General features: G+C 43.1%; 1 protein-coding gene and 1 pseudogene across 1 annotated transcript in view; one reads left to right on the top strand and one right to left on the bottom strand.

Annotated features, from left to right (window-relative positions):
* SLC44A1 (solute carrier family 44 member 1) overlaps nucleotides 1-18673 on the top strand; it is a 166922-nt gene that overhangs the window by 54240 nt on the left and 94009 nt on the right. The window contains exons 2-3 of the mRNA XM_055125977.1: nucleotides 4301-4390; nucleotides 16578-16720. Coding sequence (XP_054981952.1) covers nucleotides 4301-4390; nucleotides 16578-16720 — 233 coding nt within the window. The remainder of the gene's footprint in view (nucleotides 1-4300; nucleotides 4391-16577; nucleotides 16721-18673) is intronic.
* On the bottom strand, nucleotides 2188-3127 carry LOC101557477 (isochorismatase domain-containing protein 1-like; annotated as a pseudogene).

Below are 18673 nucleotides of genomic sequence, written 5' to 3'. Positions count from 1 at the left end.
TTAATTTTAAAATCTGGGATCTGAATGCCTAAACTTATGTGAAAATTCTGCAAAATAAGTAGTTACTTCCCCAGAAAGGAGTCTAGCTTTCACCAGATTGTCACAGAGGGAACAAGGTTAAAACTATTGTCTGAGGCTAGAATGAGCCTCACTTGTGTAAGCCCTGGGTTCCATAAAAACAACACAACTACAAACCCGCCATTTTAAAGGAAAATGAAGCACATCTGACTGAGAACTCATTTCCCACTCTTTTGCTTCAAATACTGATTAGACTGAGGGCTCCCATATCGCCAGTTTCCTTCTGCGTGAACCGTTTCCTCCTGACAAGACTTCTCCAGATAGCTTCCTGGATCTAGTGTTGGGAGCCCCCGGAGACTCCAACTTTATTTTTTCAGCCCCTTCCCCACAGACTTCCCCGGGCTACCTTCACTTTCCCTTCCGTGCTTTCTCCTTCTGAGACAGGCCCCGAGTCTCAGGCACTTTTGTTCATTAGAAAGCTCAGGAGTGGTGTTTCAATTACGTTCTCGTTAAGAGAAATCTGTGAACTGACTTGGGAGCCTAAAATTATGTCTATAAGAAGAAAAGGTAATCAGAATTCCAATCAATAGTTTGCAAATTAACTTGCTTTTTTTAATGTTTTAATTATTTTAATGTAAAAGACAGCAATGTTCCATATTTCACGTAATTAAAAAGGGTTTGAAAACTAATAGCATTTAATGAAAATAAATTTATTGAAGGATAGCAGTGACTACAAAATTAATATCCCAAACTATTACTGATGACTTTTGCATTAACAGTAACGTTTACTGAGTAGGTGGAGAAAATATCAAACATTTTAAAAAAATACATTTAAAAATATACATTTTTTCCAGTCTTTAACTTTTTGCTAAATCTTGTGCATACCAGAAAGTTTATTCAAGATGGCTATATTTATTTTTAAGTAGAATCCTTCACTAATCTTATTTATTTATTTATTTATTGCTTTTTTCGGTCACACCCAGTGATGCTCAGGGGTTACTCCTGGCTTTGGACTCAGGAATTACTCCTGGCAGTGCTTGGGGACCATATGGGATGCTGGGATTGAATCCAGGTCAGCTGTGTGCAAGGCAAATGCCTACCCGCTGTGCTATTGCTCCAGCCCCTCTTCACTGATTTTAAAACAGGCCTCTGCCATGTTTCTTTACAAAACTAAAATTAACAATGACCCTATGCATCTTGAAATTAAAAAAAAAATTCACCTAAAAAAAATCAGAATTTGTAGTGACCAGTACAAGGAAATCAGCATAATCCAAGGGAGATATGTGATTATTTGACATAATTTTGTTTGATTAGATTGGTGCAACTTAGTGTCTGCAAACTGACTGACTGCAGGGGCCCGGGCGGGTGACACGATCCACAGTCCTTGTTTTCAGATTCTCTGTTTTGCTCAACTTGGAAAGTGCAAAAGCACTGAACCCACAACCTGCAGATACACTTTACAGTGGTCAGTACTCTCTCTCTCTCTCTCTCTCTCTCTCTCTCTCTCTCTCTCTCTCTCTCTCTCTCACACATGCATAGGTCAATGAAACAATAGTGTGCACTTCTGGAAGTTCTCATTGGTGAGGACAGTACAGAAGAAGGGCACCTCCGTTATCTTTCTGTTATTCCAGTAAATAAAAGCACAGTAACAAAGAGGGGACACGGGTGCTGGGAAATGTACACTGGTAGAGGGATGGGTGTTGGAGCATTGTATGACTGGAATCCAATCCTGAAAGGCTTTGCAATGGTCCAACTCACAATGATTCGATAAGAAAGATTTTAAGAAAGGGTGGGGGGAGGCAGCACTGGAAGCCTTGGTCATGGTCTCTATCTGCTGGTACCCAAATGACCTAATTGGTTATGAATAGACGCAAAAGAAGTAGCTGATAAAAAGTTGACTTAACTTTTTTTTTTTTTTTTTTTTGCTTTTTGGGTCACACCCGGCGATGCACAGGGGTCACTCCTGGCTCATGCACTCAGGAATCTCCCCTGGTGGTGCTCAGGGGACCATATGGTATGCTGGGATTAAAACCCGGGTTGGCCGCGTGCAAGGCAAACGCCCTACCCGCTGTGCTATCATTCCAGCCCCAGACTTAACTTTTTAATTCTGGTCCAGATGAGAGCTTGTCTGGGCTCCCAGTCCCCTGCCCTATGGGCAGGCAATAGACCTCAGCAGGTCTGGACTTTGGACAGCAGATCTAACTCTGGAGCACTCGGCCTTAGTGAGGTTCTAAATTTCCTTAATTTCGGGTGATCTTTATCGGCCACCAGCTGCAGCAGGACAGCCTCGCTTATTGTGGATGATCCTAGTTCGAGCAAGATGCTCCAGAGCAAGCAGCCAATCCGTCCTGCTTCTCGAAGAGGTGGCATCAGCAACAGAGTGAGCCTCAGTCCCCGGCCCCAAGCCCCAGGGCTGTTTGTTGGATGCGCACATGAGTGTCTACTCCAAATAACACTTTGGACTCCAGGAATTTCTGCTTCTGCTTGTGGCAATGCTGTTGCAAAATTTGGTCTTGGGAAGTACTAACTTTACCTGTTAAATCAATTTTTTTTTTTGGCTTTTTGGGTCACACCCAGTGTTGCACAAGAGTTACTCCTGGCTCATGCACTCAGGAATTACTCCTGGCGATGCTCGGAGGACCATATGGGATGCTGGGAATTGAACCTGGGTCAGCCGAGTGCAAGGCAAACGCCCTACCCGCTGTGCTATCGGTCCAGCCAGTAAATCAATTTCTTGAACAGTGCTTCCAAGACCATTAGGGTACTGTTGTGTGACAGTAACTGGAATTCCTAAAATCTGGGCCCCTTGTAACAATCTCTGTCCCACGCTAATATCTCCAGAGTAATGGCTGGTTGAAACCTTTCTGCATATCACAGCAAAACAAAAACAACCCACTGTGCTGGAAGGTGTTAAGATTTTGCTTGCTCACTGCAATGCCCTTGGGCAGGTCCACTGCTGGACTCACTCCTTGGCAAAGAGTTGGAACACAAATTTGCCATGCATGTCCATCTGATCGCCCTAGAGGCTGAGGAACTTTGGGATGAGCAGCTCATAGTGGGCAGTGCCGAGATGAAGAAGCAAGAAGAACACGGGTATCGCACACACCATGTCCCCAAAGCATCTGCAAGCTCCTTCTAGGCCAAGGTTGCCCTCACCCCCTACCATTGCCCCGCTGCTGGCTCCCAAAGGTACACATGAACTTTCAGAGGTGCCCCGATTTCTCAAAGGAATCTCGGAATTGGATCCAGAATGCTTTCCATTTTGTAGAAACAGAATGAAAAATTCAAGAGTGCTGGTTTAGGTGTTGCCCACAGCTGGTTGTAAAAACGTTTTAATTTCTTCCCTGTGCCCTGGATTCGGTAGACTTAGAAAAATCTATTCCAGAATAGGAATTCAGCTTAATGAATATCGAAAAGAACATAGAGGGGCCCTGAGCAATAGTGCAGTGGGTAAGGTATTTACCTTGTGGCTGACCTGGGTTCGATCCTCGGCACGCCATCTGTTCCCCTGAGCCATGCCAGGAGAGATCCCTGAGTGCAGAGCTAGTGGTAAGCCCTGAGAAATATTGGATGTAACCCCCCAAACCAAAAACCAACAACCAGAAAAAAAAAAAAGCCACCACCACCACCACCAACAAAAATCTATAAAACACATTCTACAATTTTAAATTCTAGCATCTGGATACACAAAATGCTACCACTACAACTGAAGTTGGACGAAATCTTTCATTAATTTACAACAACCTTACTGAGTTCATATCATCACCCCTTGAGCATCCTGTTTGTAATGGGAGGGGGTGGGGGGTGGGCACTGTTTCTTTTCTGCAAAGCTCACAATCTTCTTGGGGTATAGTTCAACAAATAACAGTTAAGCCTGCTACATAATAAGGGATATCAAACAAGCATCAAAACAGGAACTCTTGTCTAGCCAGGATTAGGGTAGAAGAGTAAACTTTACAGAGGCGACATTTGGGTTGCATCTTGAAGGCTTGATAGAAACTTGTCCTATAACATCGGGGCCATGTAAATGATATGCTTGGGCATTCATAATTGTAATGTTCACTGTTTTCTTTCTCTTTTTGTTTTTTGGACCTCATCTGGTTGTGCTTGGGGCTTACTCCTGGTTCTGTGCTCAGGGATCATTCCTGATGGTACTTGGGGTACTCTATGGAATACCGGGAATCAAACGTGGGTCTTCTGCTTGCAAGGCAAGCACCCTACGCACCGTACTCCCTCTCCAGCCCAAATGTTTACCTTTTTCTTATTTTGTGTTTTCACTTAGAGTTCCAAGCGAGAATGGAAGCCTCTGGAAGACCGCAGCTGCACAGACATACCATGGTTGCTGCTTTTTATACTTTTCTGCATTGGGATGGTAAGAAAACTCTTTTACATGATCAGAACCTGAAGTCAGGATCCAAGGGACCCATGGGCAGTTGGTTTAAAAGGAGGGGAGGGTGGGGAGCTTGTTCTTTATTTTTAACCTTCCTCAACAGAGGATAACTGCAAGATATATTGAAGCAGTTATTATTTTTTTCTCACCTTACAGTGTGGTGGTATTGGTAACATAACTCATTTTATTTTTTGTTGGGTTTTTTGGTCTTCATTAACAAACTGAGGTCAAAGTAAAGGAACAGTCAAACTCTATCACTTTGACTAGAATAATTTAGGACTTCAGATCACTGACAGAAATTTCTGTGAACTGTGATCTTGAAGGGGTGGTGATTTGAGCACTGGTTGTGGAATTGAGAGTCCTAAGTAGAGGGGCTGGAGAGATGGCACAATAGATTGGGGTGCATGTTTTATGTACAGGATGCCCAGCTTTAATCCTAGGTACCATATGGTCCCCTAAGTACTACCAGGAGTGACTCCTGAGCACTGGACTGGAGTAACCCCAGAGCACCATGAAATGTGGTCTACAAAAAAGCGAAGAAATTAAACGAGGGAAAAAGCTTTTGAGCCAGTGATGCCAGTCTGCTGGTGACCTTTGTGGAAGTCGGTTTTCCTCAGGGTGGTGGTGTTCTTTTGTCTAAAATTAGAGGTTAGCTAGATGCTCTGTATAATGCCTCCAGTCCTGCCCTTTTTTATTTTTTATTTTTTTAAGTTCTCTCGTGGAGAGGCTTGCTCACTTGTGGTTGCTCACCGCTGCTGCTTCCTCTGCCTCACCAGATTCGGGGCTGCTTGCTGTGTCTGCTGGGATGAGTGACTCGGCTCGGTTGGGGAGCCAAGGGCACAGGGATCTTCCAGTAGGCAAAGCGGCGGGAGGGGAGGGGAGTTCCCGGGTGCAGTGCTGGGAACGGGTGTGCTGCCGCTTCACACCCCTTTCCCTCTCAGGTTCCAGCCTGAACTTGGGAGAGCCACTGGCAGCGTGCGGGGCTGGGGGAACCGATGGAAAACTGTGTGAGAATTCATGTTTGGAATTAGGAAAGACTTAAAATCGCGCAGGAACTCACAGAGCGGTCTTCTTCCGGCTCATCAGCCTCATTTTAGAATCAGTGCCAGTGACCATCCCAAGGCTACACTGCTGATGTGTGGGACGGGGCTGGGAACCAAGTTGGTCCCTGACTCTGGACCTGAGTGCTTGTCTCGTGCTGCCCTTGCTGCTCTTCCCAGGGACTGTGCCGGCCACATTCTCTCTCTCTCTCTCTCTCTCTCTCTCTCTCTCTCTCTCTCTCTCTCTCTCTCTCTCTCTCTCTCTCTCTCCTCTCTCTCAGCCTCCCTCTCTCCCTCTCCCTTAGTTATTGCAGCTCAAAGCCCCCAGCAGTGTCACTTCATGAATCCCCTTTGCCCCGGCCCTCTCAAAGAGGGACGCCTTAGAAAATCTTACTCCAGGGTTTGCCTTCAACTGAGTACGTCGCTCATGCCTGTTGAGAATCACAGAACAACCTTCCCTACTCGTGGTTTATTGGTGTAATTTTGAGTACAAAGTCTGTCCAGAACTAAGGAAGAGGAAGCAGTAAATGTTAATGAGATAATAAACCCAGTAAAATGTTAAGGAACTAAAAGTTAGTTTTGAAGCTATTAAAGGTCCTGGGAGGCCTCTGATAGGCTGCCCCGTGACTCAGCCTTAGAACCCATGCTTTGCTGGGGTGAGGCCTGAGCCGTGGTGGCTGGCCTTGAATACAAAAGAAAAGACAGATAATAGGCATCTTAGTTTCCACAGACCTGGGATAGTTAGAAAATGTCAAGATAAGCAAGTTTATAACTTAATAGTTCTAAGTTACTGTTAGGAGCCTACGTATATTTATGGAATCACCTTTTTTTTTGTGAAGCAAGATAGTTTTTATTGAAAATTATTTAGAAAGAGGTGAGGGGAGGGAAAAAGAGGGGTATGTGTTCAAGGAAGAACACGGGCTTCTCCAGAGTGGAAAATGATAAGCAAAGATACATAGACACAAGCAAGCGAGATATGTGTTCAAGGCAGAACACATGCTTGAAGACCAAGCCTGGAACTGCATTTTACCTTACTTTCTCTTTTTTTTTTTTTTTGGATCACACCCCGGCAATGCACAGGGGTTACTCCTGGCTCTGCACTCAGGAATTACCCCTGGCGGTGCTCAGGGGACCATATGGGATGCTGGGAATCAAACCCGGGTCGGCCGCGTACAAGGCAAACACCCTACCCGCTATGCTATTGCTCCAGCCCCCTGGAACTGCATTTTAAATGTGCCCAAGGCATGCGCAAAAAATTCTTTGTTGGAAGAACTAGTCCGTAACCTTCTCCACGTGGTGAATTTAACCTTTTAAAATTGTGTTTATTAAAAGATGTACCTGCTACCTGAGGTGCATTGACTTTCTGTGCTAAAATCGCGCAGGAACTCACTGTCTTTAATGTTCACAGGTTGAGTTGGGAATGGGAAGAGGAGTAAGGTGCTATTTGTTTATTGAAATGTCTCAATGCAGTGGTAATTAATGTTGATTTCAGAGTGATGATAGTTAAGTTCCACTGTGTGTGTACTTTTTTTTTTTAAATTTTTTTATTGAGTCACCATGTGGAAAGTTACAAAGTTTTCAGGTTTAAATCTCAGTTATACAATGCTCGAATACCCATCCCTTCACCAGTGCTCATATTCCACCACCAAGAATCCCAGTATAGCTCCACCCTGCCCCCTCTGTGTGTGTACTTTTGACTGGAGCGATAGCACAGTGGGTAGGGCATTTGCCTTGCATGCGGCCGACCCGGGTTTGATTCCTCGCCCCTCTCAGAGAGCCCGTCAAGCTACCGAGAGTATCCCACCCACACGTCAGGGCCTGGCAAGCTCCCTGTGGTGTATTCGATATGCCAAAACCAGTAACAAGTCTCAAAATGGAGACATTACTGGTGCCCACTGAAGCAAATTGATGAACAACAAGAGGATAGTGCTACATCGCTACAGTGTGTACTTTTAAATGCAGACATGGTGTTATTTTGGAATGATTCTTTTAGTGGATTGCCTTCATGGTGCTGAGTTAACATTAAATTCTGACGGAAACTACAGAAATTTTCAGTTCTGTTGCCCACCTTGGGGCATCAAGGTAGATCAAAGATTTGTTTTGTCTTCTGAATATTGGTTTTGTGTTTTTGTTTGAAAAATTCTTCCCCTTCCATTGGGATTTTTTTTTCTATAAAGCTTTTAAAAGATAACAGGTATTTTTTTTTTTTTTGAGCACCGTCCTTTACTCTGGGCTTTCATCTATGTGTTTATCTCGTTAAATTTTTCCAGTTACCTGAGGAGAGAGGTTTCATCTTCAGCTTGTAGACTAGGTGTATAAAATGCCAAGTTTTTCTAAGACTACCACGGGTATTACAGAGACGACTGCTGGCAAAGTTAAAAGAGAATCTAAACTCTCTGCTTATATTCTTCCAATTGTTGGTTCATTGCCCACTTCCTTTTTGTTTATTTTATTGCATTTTGGGGACTATACCCAGTGGTGCTTGGGGGTTGCTCCCCGCAGTGCTCAGGGGACCTTGTGGTGTTGGAGGTCAAACCCAGACCTCCCACATGTAAAGTATTCACTTAGCCTCTCTAGCAATCTCAACAGCCCCATCTGCTTCTGTTACAGTTTTTTTCTTTCTCAGGCTTTTTGCAACCTCGTATATGTTCAAACCATATCTTGATTTACTTTGCTTGTTTGCAGTTCTTTGTGCACCCTGATAACTATAGAAGATCTCGTCATACTAATTCACATTTACCATTACATCTTGTTGTTTTGCTTTGGGGCCTCACCTGGCAGGGTTCAGGGACTACTCAGTGTATTGCTGGCGGGTTGCTCCGTGTGGTACTCAGGGTACCATGCAGTAACAGTCATTAAAGCTGGCCTTCTGAACACAAAATGTGCTCTCAGCCCTTTGAGCCATCTCCCCAGATCTAAATCTCCTTAGAGAATTTATGTATGTTCATCTTTTGATGAATATTTGCACTCCTCTTTCAGTTCCTCCCTTAGCTTGAAGGTTTCCCCTGCTTGAATTCTCTAATACATAGGGTCTTTTATGAAGTAAATGGCTATCAGCCTTCTCAAAGTCACCATCTTTTTTCTACATGTAAACTTTGATCAGTATTTTGAGATTCGGGAAACTGTATCTACCCTGCACTGAAAAGTCTATACATATAGACTTGTACTTCTAAATCTCTGATTTTTATTCAGAGTCAACGCGTAGTTCTCTGACCTCTTGGCAAATTAAAACCAGCTGGCATCTTTTAAAAAGAACTTGTTCCATGGTCCCACTCACAGTCTAATTTAATCATTGTGATTCTAATGTTCAACCCGGGTTGATTCCTACTGCTGTAAACACTTATAAACCACTGATAAATTTTTAAGCAAGAAATAACCTGGTTTAGAAAGATGGTCCTGGTAGGTAATGTTAGCTATGGCTTATTAAGGCAGTGTACTGAGAGATTTCCGGCAGACCACTTTTGAGGTTCAAGAATGGGATGAATAAGCAAAGTGCTACTTCCTTAGTAGCTGAGCAGTCCCCTGGCTATGCCCAGTATAGCGCCCTTGGTAAACGTGACTTGTGGAATTTGGGGCCATGTACGCTGAGGGTCCTTCCTGTTGTGGATGGTCTGGCTGAATTCTGCTTCAGGAAGAGGGACATGTGAGAAGGGGAAAGAGCGAGGAATGGAGGAGAAGCAGAGGGAAGAAGGAGGGAAGAGACCGATCCACCTGCGCCAAATCTATGCAGAAACTGGGGGAATAAAAAAACAAAGACAAGACAGACTCCCCAGCAGGTCAGCACTCCTGTGGGAGCTGACCCTCACAGGGATCGTTACCATGGAAAACAGAGACCTGCAGCTCAGCCCTGAGCATCGTCGTCGCTTCCCACAGACTCGGTCCCATTCCCTGGGCTTGACACAGAAACTCATTTCTATTTTCACAGCTGCTCAGTGAAGTAGAGACTGTGGTGCTCATCATTCTCATTTTGTAGAGAGGGACAGAAAAACGCTGAGAGATCTGAAATAGCTTGTTCAGATGATGTAGGGCAGCAGCGAACCCAGGAGAGATGGTGAGGCTTCAACAGGTTTTCTCCTGTTTATTGCCTGGAATTAGGACCCACAGAAAAAGGTTGTTTTTTGTTTTTTTTTTGGGGGGAAGGGAGTGTTTGTTTTTGGTTCTTGGGCCACACCCAGCGGCAGTGCTCAGGGCTTAGTCCTGGCTCGTAGGATTATATAGGGTGCTGGGGAATCAGAGCTGGGTTAACCACGTATAAAGCAAACACCCTACCCGCTATCCTAGCTCTTTCCCCCTGGCCCTCCTTAGCCCCCTCCTTCCAGACCTTGCAAAAGAAGCTTTTGTTCAGAACACATAATCCTACCTGCCAATTAAAAAAAAAGAAAGGTGACCAAAAGTTTATGCTCTGAGCAAATAGTTCCATGTTGCGTGTGCTCTAATGCCGCTGGGAAGTTTCTAGATGAGCAGAAGCTCAGGGAGAGGATACGGAAGCGTGCTCAAACATGGTATCTTCTCTGAGCAGCCCAGCACACAGTGATCCTGCGGTGGAGATAGCACGTGTGTGCAGGAAGAGGAATGGCTTGGGAAAATGTGTAATGAGAAGATGTAGAAGGGGCGGGGGGTGAGGGTAAGAAGCTAGGGATGCAGGGTTGGTATTTTGGGGACTGAGCCTGCCTAGGAGACGTGATCCTATCGCGTTTCCTTTCAGACTGCTTTCAAGGACTTTCTACAGTTTTGTAGCATTAGTCTAGCTCTCAGAGCACAGTGTTTCTACCTCATTAGCTATTGTGGAGCAGGCAGCACGAAGTGAAAGACTCACCGCAGTGTTTAGTCACCTGTGTGATGATCTGTGCTTTGCCAGAATTATAGACTAGGAAGAACAGCATGGGAAAATGACTCGAAGGTTCTCAGAGCCAAAAGGCTCTGCTTTCTGTTCAATCTTTTGGATTCTTCTCACCCTTTCTAAAAATTGGGGCAAACCATATATAACAATTTTTTTTTCTTAAACTATTTTTAAGGATAAAAATCAGTTAAGGAGCTGGAGAGAGAGTGCAGAGCAAGGTGCTTGCTTTCCTTGCATGCTGCTGACCCTAGTTCCATCCTAGCACCCCTTAAGTGGCCCTCGTGGCCCCTTAAGCACCACCAGGAATGATCACTGAAGCATCATCAGGTATGGTCCAAAACCAGAACAAATCACTTGAGAACTATTATTTTTTAGTCTGCTCTTGGTTTTGGAATTCTTGATCACTATATTTGTCCAAATACACTTCTTCGTGCAAGCATACCCTGAAAAAAATTATACTTTTGAGCTATCTCTCTTTAGAATTAGAAGCGTTCAGAAGAGATAAAGACTTTAGCAATTAATCTAGTCCAGTCCTCATGGGAAGAAATGGAGGTTCAGAGCCATAGAAAAATTTTGGCCATACTTGGTTCAGTTGTCAGTGTATCTTGTCTCTGTTTTTTCTTTGCATTGCTCACGCTGCCCTCCAACTGAATGTCTGATTTTGCTCACCTTAGCCATATTATTTTTTTTCTCTTTTGAGAGCATTTCAGTTCTTTCAGGAAAACAGTTACAGTATGATATTTCCAGAACCTCCCATCATTCTTGCTTTTTCCTTCTTTTCTCTTCCTTAGAGTAATGCATTGTTTAAACTTCGAGTAATGCATCATTTTACGAAACCCAGAATTGCAGTAGATTGGCAGAAAGAGGTTTTTTTTTTTTTTAAAAAATGTTTTGCATAAATTTCAACTGCATCAGATTTTCTAATTTAACAAACAGTGTTTTCTTTGTCCTTTTTTTGTGTGGGGACCATATCCCGTGATGCTTAGTGCTCAGGGGTTTGCACTCAGGAATTCCTCTGGCAGTGCTTGGGGGATCATATAGGATGTTGGGGATCAAACCTGGTCAAGCACATGCACCTTCTCCGCTGTGCTATCTCTCCAGCCCTTGCTCTGTCCCTTTATTTTATCTTCCTTGTCTCAGGGGTCTCAAAAAAAGGTAGATAGAAGTCAAATGTTACTCTGAAGTTTAACAAATTAGTTTTTAGGAGACTGACTCTAAGCATAAAATTAAACAAATAAAGGCACAGGCATTTAGAGCTAAAGGAGGCAGTATTGGAAGAAAGAGTTGGGGTGTGTTTTCATCGTCTTTGAGAGAGAGCTAACTGTACAAAGCCTCGCACCTCCCTACATACTCATTTCCCATCCATATTCTCAACATGGTTTTACTTATACCTTCTTTCCCCCCCTCCTGCCCGTAAGCTAAGACCCTCTGCCTTGCTCAGTTGTATAGTATAGACTCTTAAGTATAGAATTCTGACACACTGGTAAAATAAGTCCCTTCTTTTGACAATGGCTAATGAAACAAAATATAAACTCATACTTCAGCTGAAATAACTGCTGTGATCTGAAAGGAAAAGAACACTGTTCATGAATAAGCAGACCCATCTTTCTCCCACTTAGGTCGTAGGTACTTATTAGTTGCCTAATCTTGCCCATGATCCACTCTCTGTAAATGCCTTTATCTGATTTGAGTCACTGCAATTACATTTGTTTCCTCCTCCCCTTCATTAAAATAGCAGGTCTGAAAGCATTTCCATAGCTCATCTCTTTAAGGTTTTCAGCTGTGGTTCTCTTCCTTACTAATAGACTTACTTTCTAGTGATTTTAAAAGTCTCCCTCATCCACCTTATCATTTGTTTCATTCATGTGATTTCCTTTTGCTGAATGCCTTTGCCTCCTCTGAGGAGCCATTAAATTAGTGTATGTATTCTACAAAGTTTCTCTCATCCTCCTTCATTTCCATGCAGCATATTTTTTTCTCTTTTAGTACTATATTGCTCCTTGCATTTGAATTTCAGAATTTGTTTTAAAGAGATTGTATTTTTAATTATCTTTGACCTAGTTTTCCATTGTCATGCTTATACGATATGGAAATTTCTGGGGTAATAGTAATGGTTTCTTCCAATCTCATTAGCCTGCAGTTCTCCTTCCTTTTCCCTTGTAGCTTCTCACATGCTTTACTATAATGCATGTAGAAGATACTAATAAGTTTAAGTGGCCTAAGTGAAAATATGGTGATGTCCTCTTTTATCATATTATACTTTACCTACATCCCAGAGGAATGTGAGGTGGCTTATGATTTTTTTCAAATCTGCATGTCCAAAAATACTGTTAAAAATAATCAGAAGAAACCATTTAATGGAATTGGAATTGGTAACACCAAGTACTTATCACACACAATAAGAGCATTCTTGTAAAAGTGAAAGAGGAAGATAGCCTTTTAACTAGGCAAGAACTTTGTTATTTTAGACTAGTAGAGAAAGATCATAAATGTGGTTTCTGTGTAGTAAAGGCATGACTGGCAATATTCCTCAGTGTCTACTAGAAAGTTTTGTTCTAAACTAGAGTATTAAAGATGTGTTTGGTTAATCCCTGCTGACTATTGTCAGGCATTTCCCATTCATATTTACAGTTTGACCATATTGAAATTTACCATATGAGCCAACTAGAGTTTAGATGTGTTTTAGCGAATACAATTCTCATCATTAGACTCAGAAATCAGATCATAATTGCTCTGTGTTAGAGAGAAAGAAAAAAAATAGAAAGGGGGTGGGGGGATGAAGATGAGGAAAAGGAGTAACAGGACATTGGGAGTGGATCGGGTGCTTTGGTGATGTTGGACTTGCAGTACCTCTACACCAAGACGATAAATACTAACTTTGTTATAAACATGCTAGCTGAACTCCTGCAATAAAAAAAGAGAATTATATTGACAGGTTAACCATTAAACCTCTGAACGTGTCCCTCCACTCCCAGTTTTTGTGTAGTCGGGAGGCTTCTAATGTTAAGTTCAAGGTTTCAAGTAGGAGTAGATGCTTAAAATGGCATCCTGGGGGTGGGAAAACAGCTCAAGGGATTGGTGCACACGCATGCATGCCCAGGCCCAGAATTTGAACCCTGACATTTCATGGCCCCCTCAGTCCCAAGGGTGTATTTCTGGTGGCCACCAAGCACTGCTGGGGTGACCCTAGTGGCCCTCAGCACCAGTGGACCTGAGCAGCACTGCATCAACTACATTGCCAGGATCAAGTATATAACTGCCCTGTCAGGTGGTACCCAAAATATCCTCTTTGCTCAGAAGCCCTGCTAGAGAGGCTGCTCGCCCGCTCATGTCTCCACTCTCCAGAAGAAAAACATATGCTGATTTGCCCATATGTCTGTGGAAAGCATCGTGTGTTTTTCCTTTGTATCTTTGTATTCACATGAAGTTTTGGGGTGGGTCTGGTTACCTTCTGCTCTGCTGGAAGGAATGAGGAGAGAAGGTGAGTGGTACCGGGATGGTGTGGGGGCATAGAATGAGTATGTGTTCAGTCCCCTTATGCTAGCAGGTCCCCCCCCCCCCAATTGAATCACCATGAGAAATTACAAAGCTTTCAGGTTTAAGTCTCAGTCATATAATGATCGAACACCCATCCCTTCACCAGTTCACATGTTCCACCACCAAGAACCCCAGTGTACCTCCCATTTCACCCCCCACCCCTGCCTGTGTGGCAGATGATTTTCAGTTTACTCTCTTTACTTTGATTACATTCAATATTTCAACAGAAAACTCACTATTATTATTTGGAATTTCCCCCAAACAATCAGACCTGCCGGAAAGGCATCAGTTAATAATTTGTTTTCTGTTGCTGAGAATGAAGAGCATATGAGGTCGCTCTTCATTGGATTTCTGGTATTTTAGTAATTAAGTCCAGAGAAATTTCTGCCAGAAGTTGCATCTCTGTAAGCTTGTACCTCCGGTTAGTGGGCTCCATAAGATGGTGGTCAAGGAAAGGCCGAGAGAGAAAAACCTTTCCCCTCCCAGGACGGCATGGGGCCGTAGCTTAGTTCACAGTCTAGAGGCATTTCTGCAAGAAGCCGATGAATGCCGAAAGTAGTTAGTTGGCCTCCGGGATCATGGTCTTTTAGGAGCGGAGGAGCCGTTCATGTGTGGCCACTCGGGGTCTCCTCTGGGCGGAGATCACGTGATACTAGCAGTTTTGAGGCTGAAGGATAGTCACACTGATAGAAACTGTGACAATTCTCAAGTATGATCTCATGTCATTCCCAGACAGTCTTTGTGGTACGAGGGTTTAGCATCATTTTCTGGACACGTAAACTGAAGTACAGAGAAACCTGACACATGTAACCCCCAGTGTTCCGTTGATCAGTGTGAGACCCAGAACCCAGGGGCTGCCCTTAGACCATGTTCTTCTAATAACAAAAATAGCTGATGTTTACTGGGTTCATCCTGTAGGCCAGGTGGCATTCTTACCATTTTTTTGTCTTAATTAAGTTGATTCATGGACTGCTTTTAGCAGACTTATGAACCACATACTCATGTATCTCCATTTTTCAGAGTAAATTGAAGCAAGTAAGTTGAATGGCTTAGCCCGAATCAGAAAGCTAGAGAGTAGCACGTCTGGGAGGGCCGACCCTGAGTCTTTCCTTGTGGACTTTGTACTGTAGAGTTCCAGGTGCACTTTAGAGAAGTTCCCACTAGCTAGGACTGGACTCCACCTCCTCTCTTTCCCTGCCTTCTCTTTTCTTACTTGCATGGCAAGAGAAGTAGAATTGTTGTTGTTGTTGTTGTTATTATTATTATTTTAGGAAGCATATTGCAGGAGAAAATAGTTTTCTCTGAGCAACTGCATTCAAGTACATAGTTAGTACAGTAGACCTGAGATCTAGCAGGGCTGTTTAAGTCTTAAGTATACTTGCCTGTATTCAGTTATTTAGTGACAATGTCCATCTTTACTAGCCATTTCCGTAAAGATAACAAAAACTCAAAAATTCTGTTTGTTTTTGAGCCAGATCTGGCAGTGCTCAGGGTCTATTCTTAGTCCTGTTTTCAGGGCTTGGAGGACTATATGGGGTGATGGAGCTCAAACCCAGGCCAGCATCTTGCAAGGAAAGCAAGATTGTATTGTATCGTCCCTCAGGCCCTGGACCTTTTTCTTTGGTTCGTTTTTGGTTTCTTTTGAGGCCACACCTGTTTGTTTGGGGAGTGCTTAGGGACTCCTCCCAGCTCAGTGCTCAGGAATTGTTCCTGGTGGTGTTCAGAGAAACTATATGCTAGTTGAGAGATTGACTATGGGCGTTAGCATGCACAGGATGGGCTTCAGCACTCTGACCTGTCTCCAAGGGCCCAGAAAGTCTCAACCTTGTAGTCACCAAGTGGTGAGAATGTTTCATGAACCCTGTGTACGCCTCCTTTCTAATGAGCTCATCAGTGTTGATTCACCTTACGTCCAGCGCTTGAGCCCAGCAGACTGCAGTTGAGATTTTTATTGCTTTGTTTTGACCAAGCGCACTTGACTTAGCAAGCGTGGTGAGGTTTGGAGGCAGCTTTCATTTGTCATCGGCATTGTCATGAAAGTGAGTCCCAGGAAATAAAGAGACCTTTGTGGCTCACAGCTAGTGCCTCCCTCTCCTTGGCTCACCAATTAGGAGAGCTTGGTGGTGCTCCTAGTGTCATTTTTGGCTTATGTACAGCTTTATAGCTAGAAGGAAACAGTATTGCATGCACACAAGTGATAATTCAAACCCCACATACCTATTGTTCTTTTTATTTTTTTCCCCCTTGTATCCATTGCTGCTGTTCCTTTAACAGAACCCCTTTTTAACTAAAGAATAAAGAAAGCTGGGTTTGATTCCATGTTTTGATTTTTTTTTTTTTTTTTTAGCTTCTGAGGCTTTGGGCGACATATTTACTATTTCTGGGCCTCAGTTTCCTCATCATGAGGATTAGAGCTAATGTATGGTAAGCACCTAGGACAGAGCCTGGCCCAGAGCAGATGTTCTGTTACAGAGAAACTTCTGTAATTGTTATAAAATGCAAAGACGATCTTATTATTTAAAAGCTAGAGACTTGTTTTTTTACTGTAGTAAATAGTGTTTGCCTGTGGATTTTTTTTTTTTCGTGCTGCTCAAGTGAAATCCAAGGGAAACAGTGGAACAGTGTTTGCCATAAGGAAAGATAGCCTTTTGTTCCCTTCAGCAGACAAAAGATGCTCATTATGGTATCAAGTAGTGACTGTTGCTATTGAAATGGTTTATTTGTATGTTTTTTTTCTGTTTTTCCCCCCTAGGGATTTATTTGTGGCTTTTCAGTAGCAACAGGTGCAGCAGCGAGACTAGTGTCAGGATACGACAGCTATGGAAATATCTGTGGGCAGAAAAATGCAAAGTTGGAAGCAATACCAAACAGTGGCATGGACCACACCCACCGGAAGTGAGTAGACTGTTACTGAATAATGAACGCTATGGAAACTCAGATTGGAAGAGGGTGGGGGTGCTGGTGGAGAAAAATCCCGCTGTTGGTGCTTGAATTTTTTTTAAAAAACTGTCCACTTGAATCATCCCACTTTTGGGTCTAGCAAAACATTTTCCAGGAAACAAAATTAGCTGCCGTTTAAAATGTGCAGCCTTCCGGTTTTCATGGGTAATGGCTTGATCCAAGAGCATTACTCTTATGCTGTGTCCCCATTAAGGGGTTTAGTAAGCCTCAACCCAGAATATAACAACATTTTCCTGTCTGTAGTTGATGGGAGGCAAAGGGAAGAGATTTGATAATGGATTGTTGGGGTTTTTTTTCCCTTTTGCACACACGGGGCCTGTACCGTGGGACTCCCACATGTGAGGCGTGCTCTACCGCTGAACCACACCCTCACCACGATCATGGATTTTGAAAGATTAAAATTATAAAGATACATTGCTATAAATGCATATTCATCTCTAGCTTTATTTTTTTTAAAAAAATATTCTGAGTCAGACTTTTAATACCTTAGGCTGTTCCCAATGTTTATCTATTAGAGTTCATAAAGTTTAATTTTTTCCTCTAGAAGAGCTGGTTTTTTTCTTTCCAATGTCTGTTTATAAAAACTTATCTCATCATTTTATGTGTAACGTCAGTATATTCAAACTATATATTTGACCTTTGTCAGATCTTTTAATTAAATGCTTTAAATATCTAAGTCTTCAGAATTAACCCAACAAATTTTAAGGTAATATGTCAACCAATTCAATTAGGGCACTGTTTAGGAGTAAATGAAGTAGATAGAAGCATTTCTCAGTATTTCATTTTGTTTTGGGGACAACACCAATATGTCTCTAGGGGGTATTCATGGCTCTTCCTTGGGGTTACTCCTGGTGTACACAGGCTCTGTGTGGTGCCAAGGATCAATCCTGGGCTTCCTGATTGCAAAGCATGCACTTTGGGGCCGGAGCGATAGCACAGCGGGGTTGGGGGTGGGAGTTGCCTTGCACGTGGCCAACCCAGGTTCGGTTCAGTCCCCGGCACCCCATATGGTCCCCCGAGCACCTCCAGGAGTGATTTCCTGAGTGCAGAGCCAGGAATAACCCCTGAGCACCGGGTGTGACCCAAAAATTAAAAAAAAAAAAAAAAAGCATGCACTATAAATCCTTTGAACAATCCCTCTGGCCCCAACAGTAATTTTTTTTTTTTCTTAAACTAGAGATCTGTCATGAAACATTTCCTGATGTGTTAGCTGCATAAGTCTAATGATTAAATCTGGGCTTCATTGAAAGTAGAAAATTCAATCACATACTAAAATTCAGATATTTAATAATATCTGAGATATTTCTCCATTTATTGAAGGAATAGTACAGCTCGAGTAAATACAAATTTAAATGACAATCATGAGTATTTGCATGCCATGGCGTCAACTAGCATAGGATACTGTCCTATAAAGTAGATATAACAGAGACTGGGAGCGATTGCAAGAACTTTCCTGAAAGTCTGATAATACATTGGATAGCCAGTGCAGCCTTGGAGTGTGTGTCTTAATCTGTGCATGTTTTGCTTTCTTTCTTTTTTTTAGATCTTTATTGAGGTACTGTTATTGACAATACTGTTAATAATGGTTTTATCCCTATGTCATTCCAGCACCTCACCCATCACCACAGAGTACCCACTCCCCCCCACCAAGGGCAACGTTGTATCCCCACCCACTCACCCCTCTACTCCCTCTACCCACCCCCGTACACACACACACACACACACACACACACACACACACACACACACATACAAATTCAGTTTTGTGAAGGGCAACTTTGTATCCCCACCCACTCACCCCTCTACCCACCCCCATACTCGAGCGCGCACATACACACACACACACACACACACACACACACAAACACACACAATTCTGTGACCCAA

This window comes from Sorex araneus, chromosome 1 (genome assembly GCF_027595985.1).
Source record: "Sorex araneus isolate mSorAra2 chromosome 1, mSorAra2.pri, whole genome shotgun sequence".
NCBI classification, from domain to species: Eukaryota; Metazoa; Chordata; class Mammalia; order Eulipotyphla; family Soricidae; genus Sorex; species Sorex araneus.
Note: the sequence above shows the minus strand (reverse complement) of the source record. Positions and strands in the feature narration are given on the sequence as shown.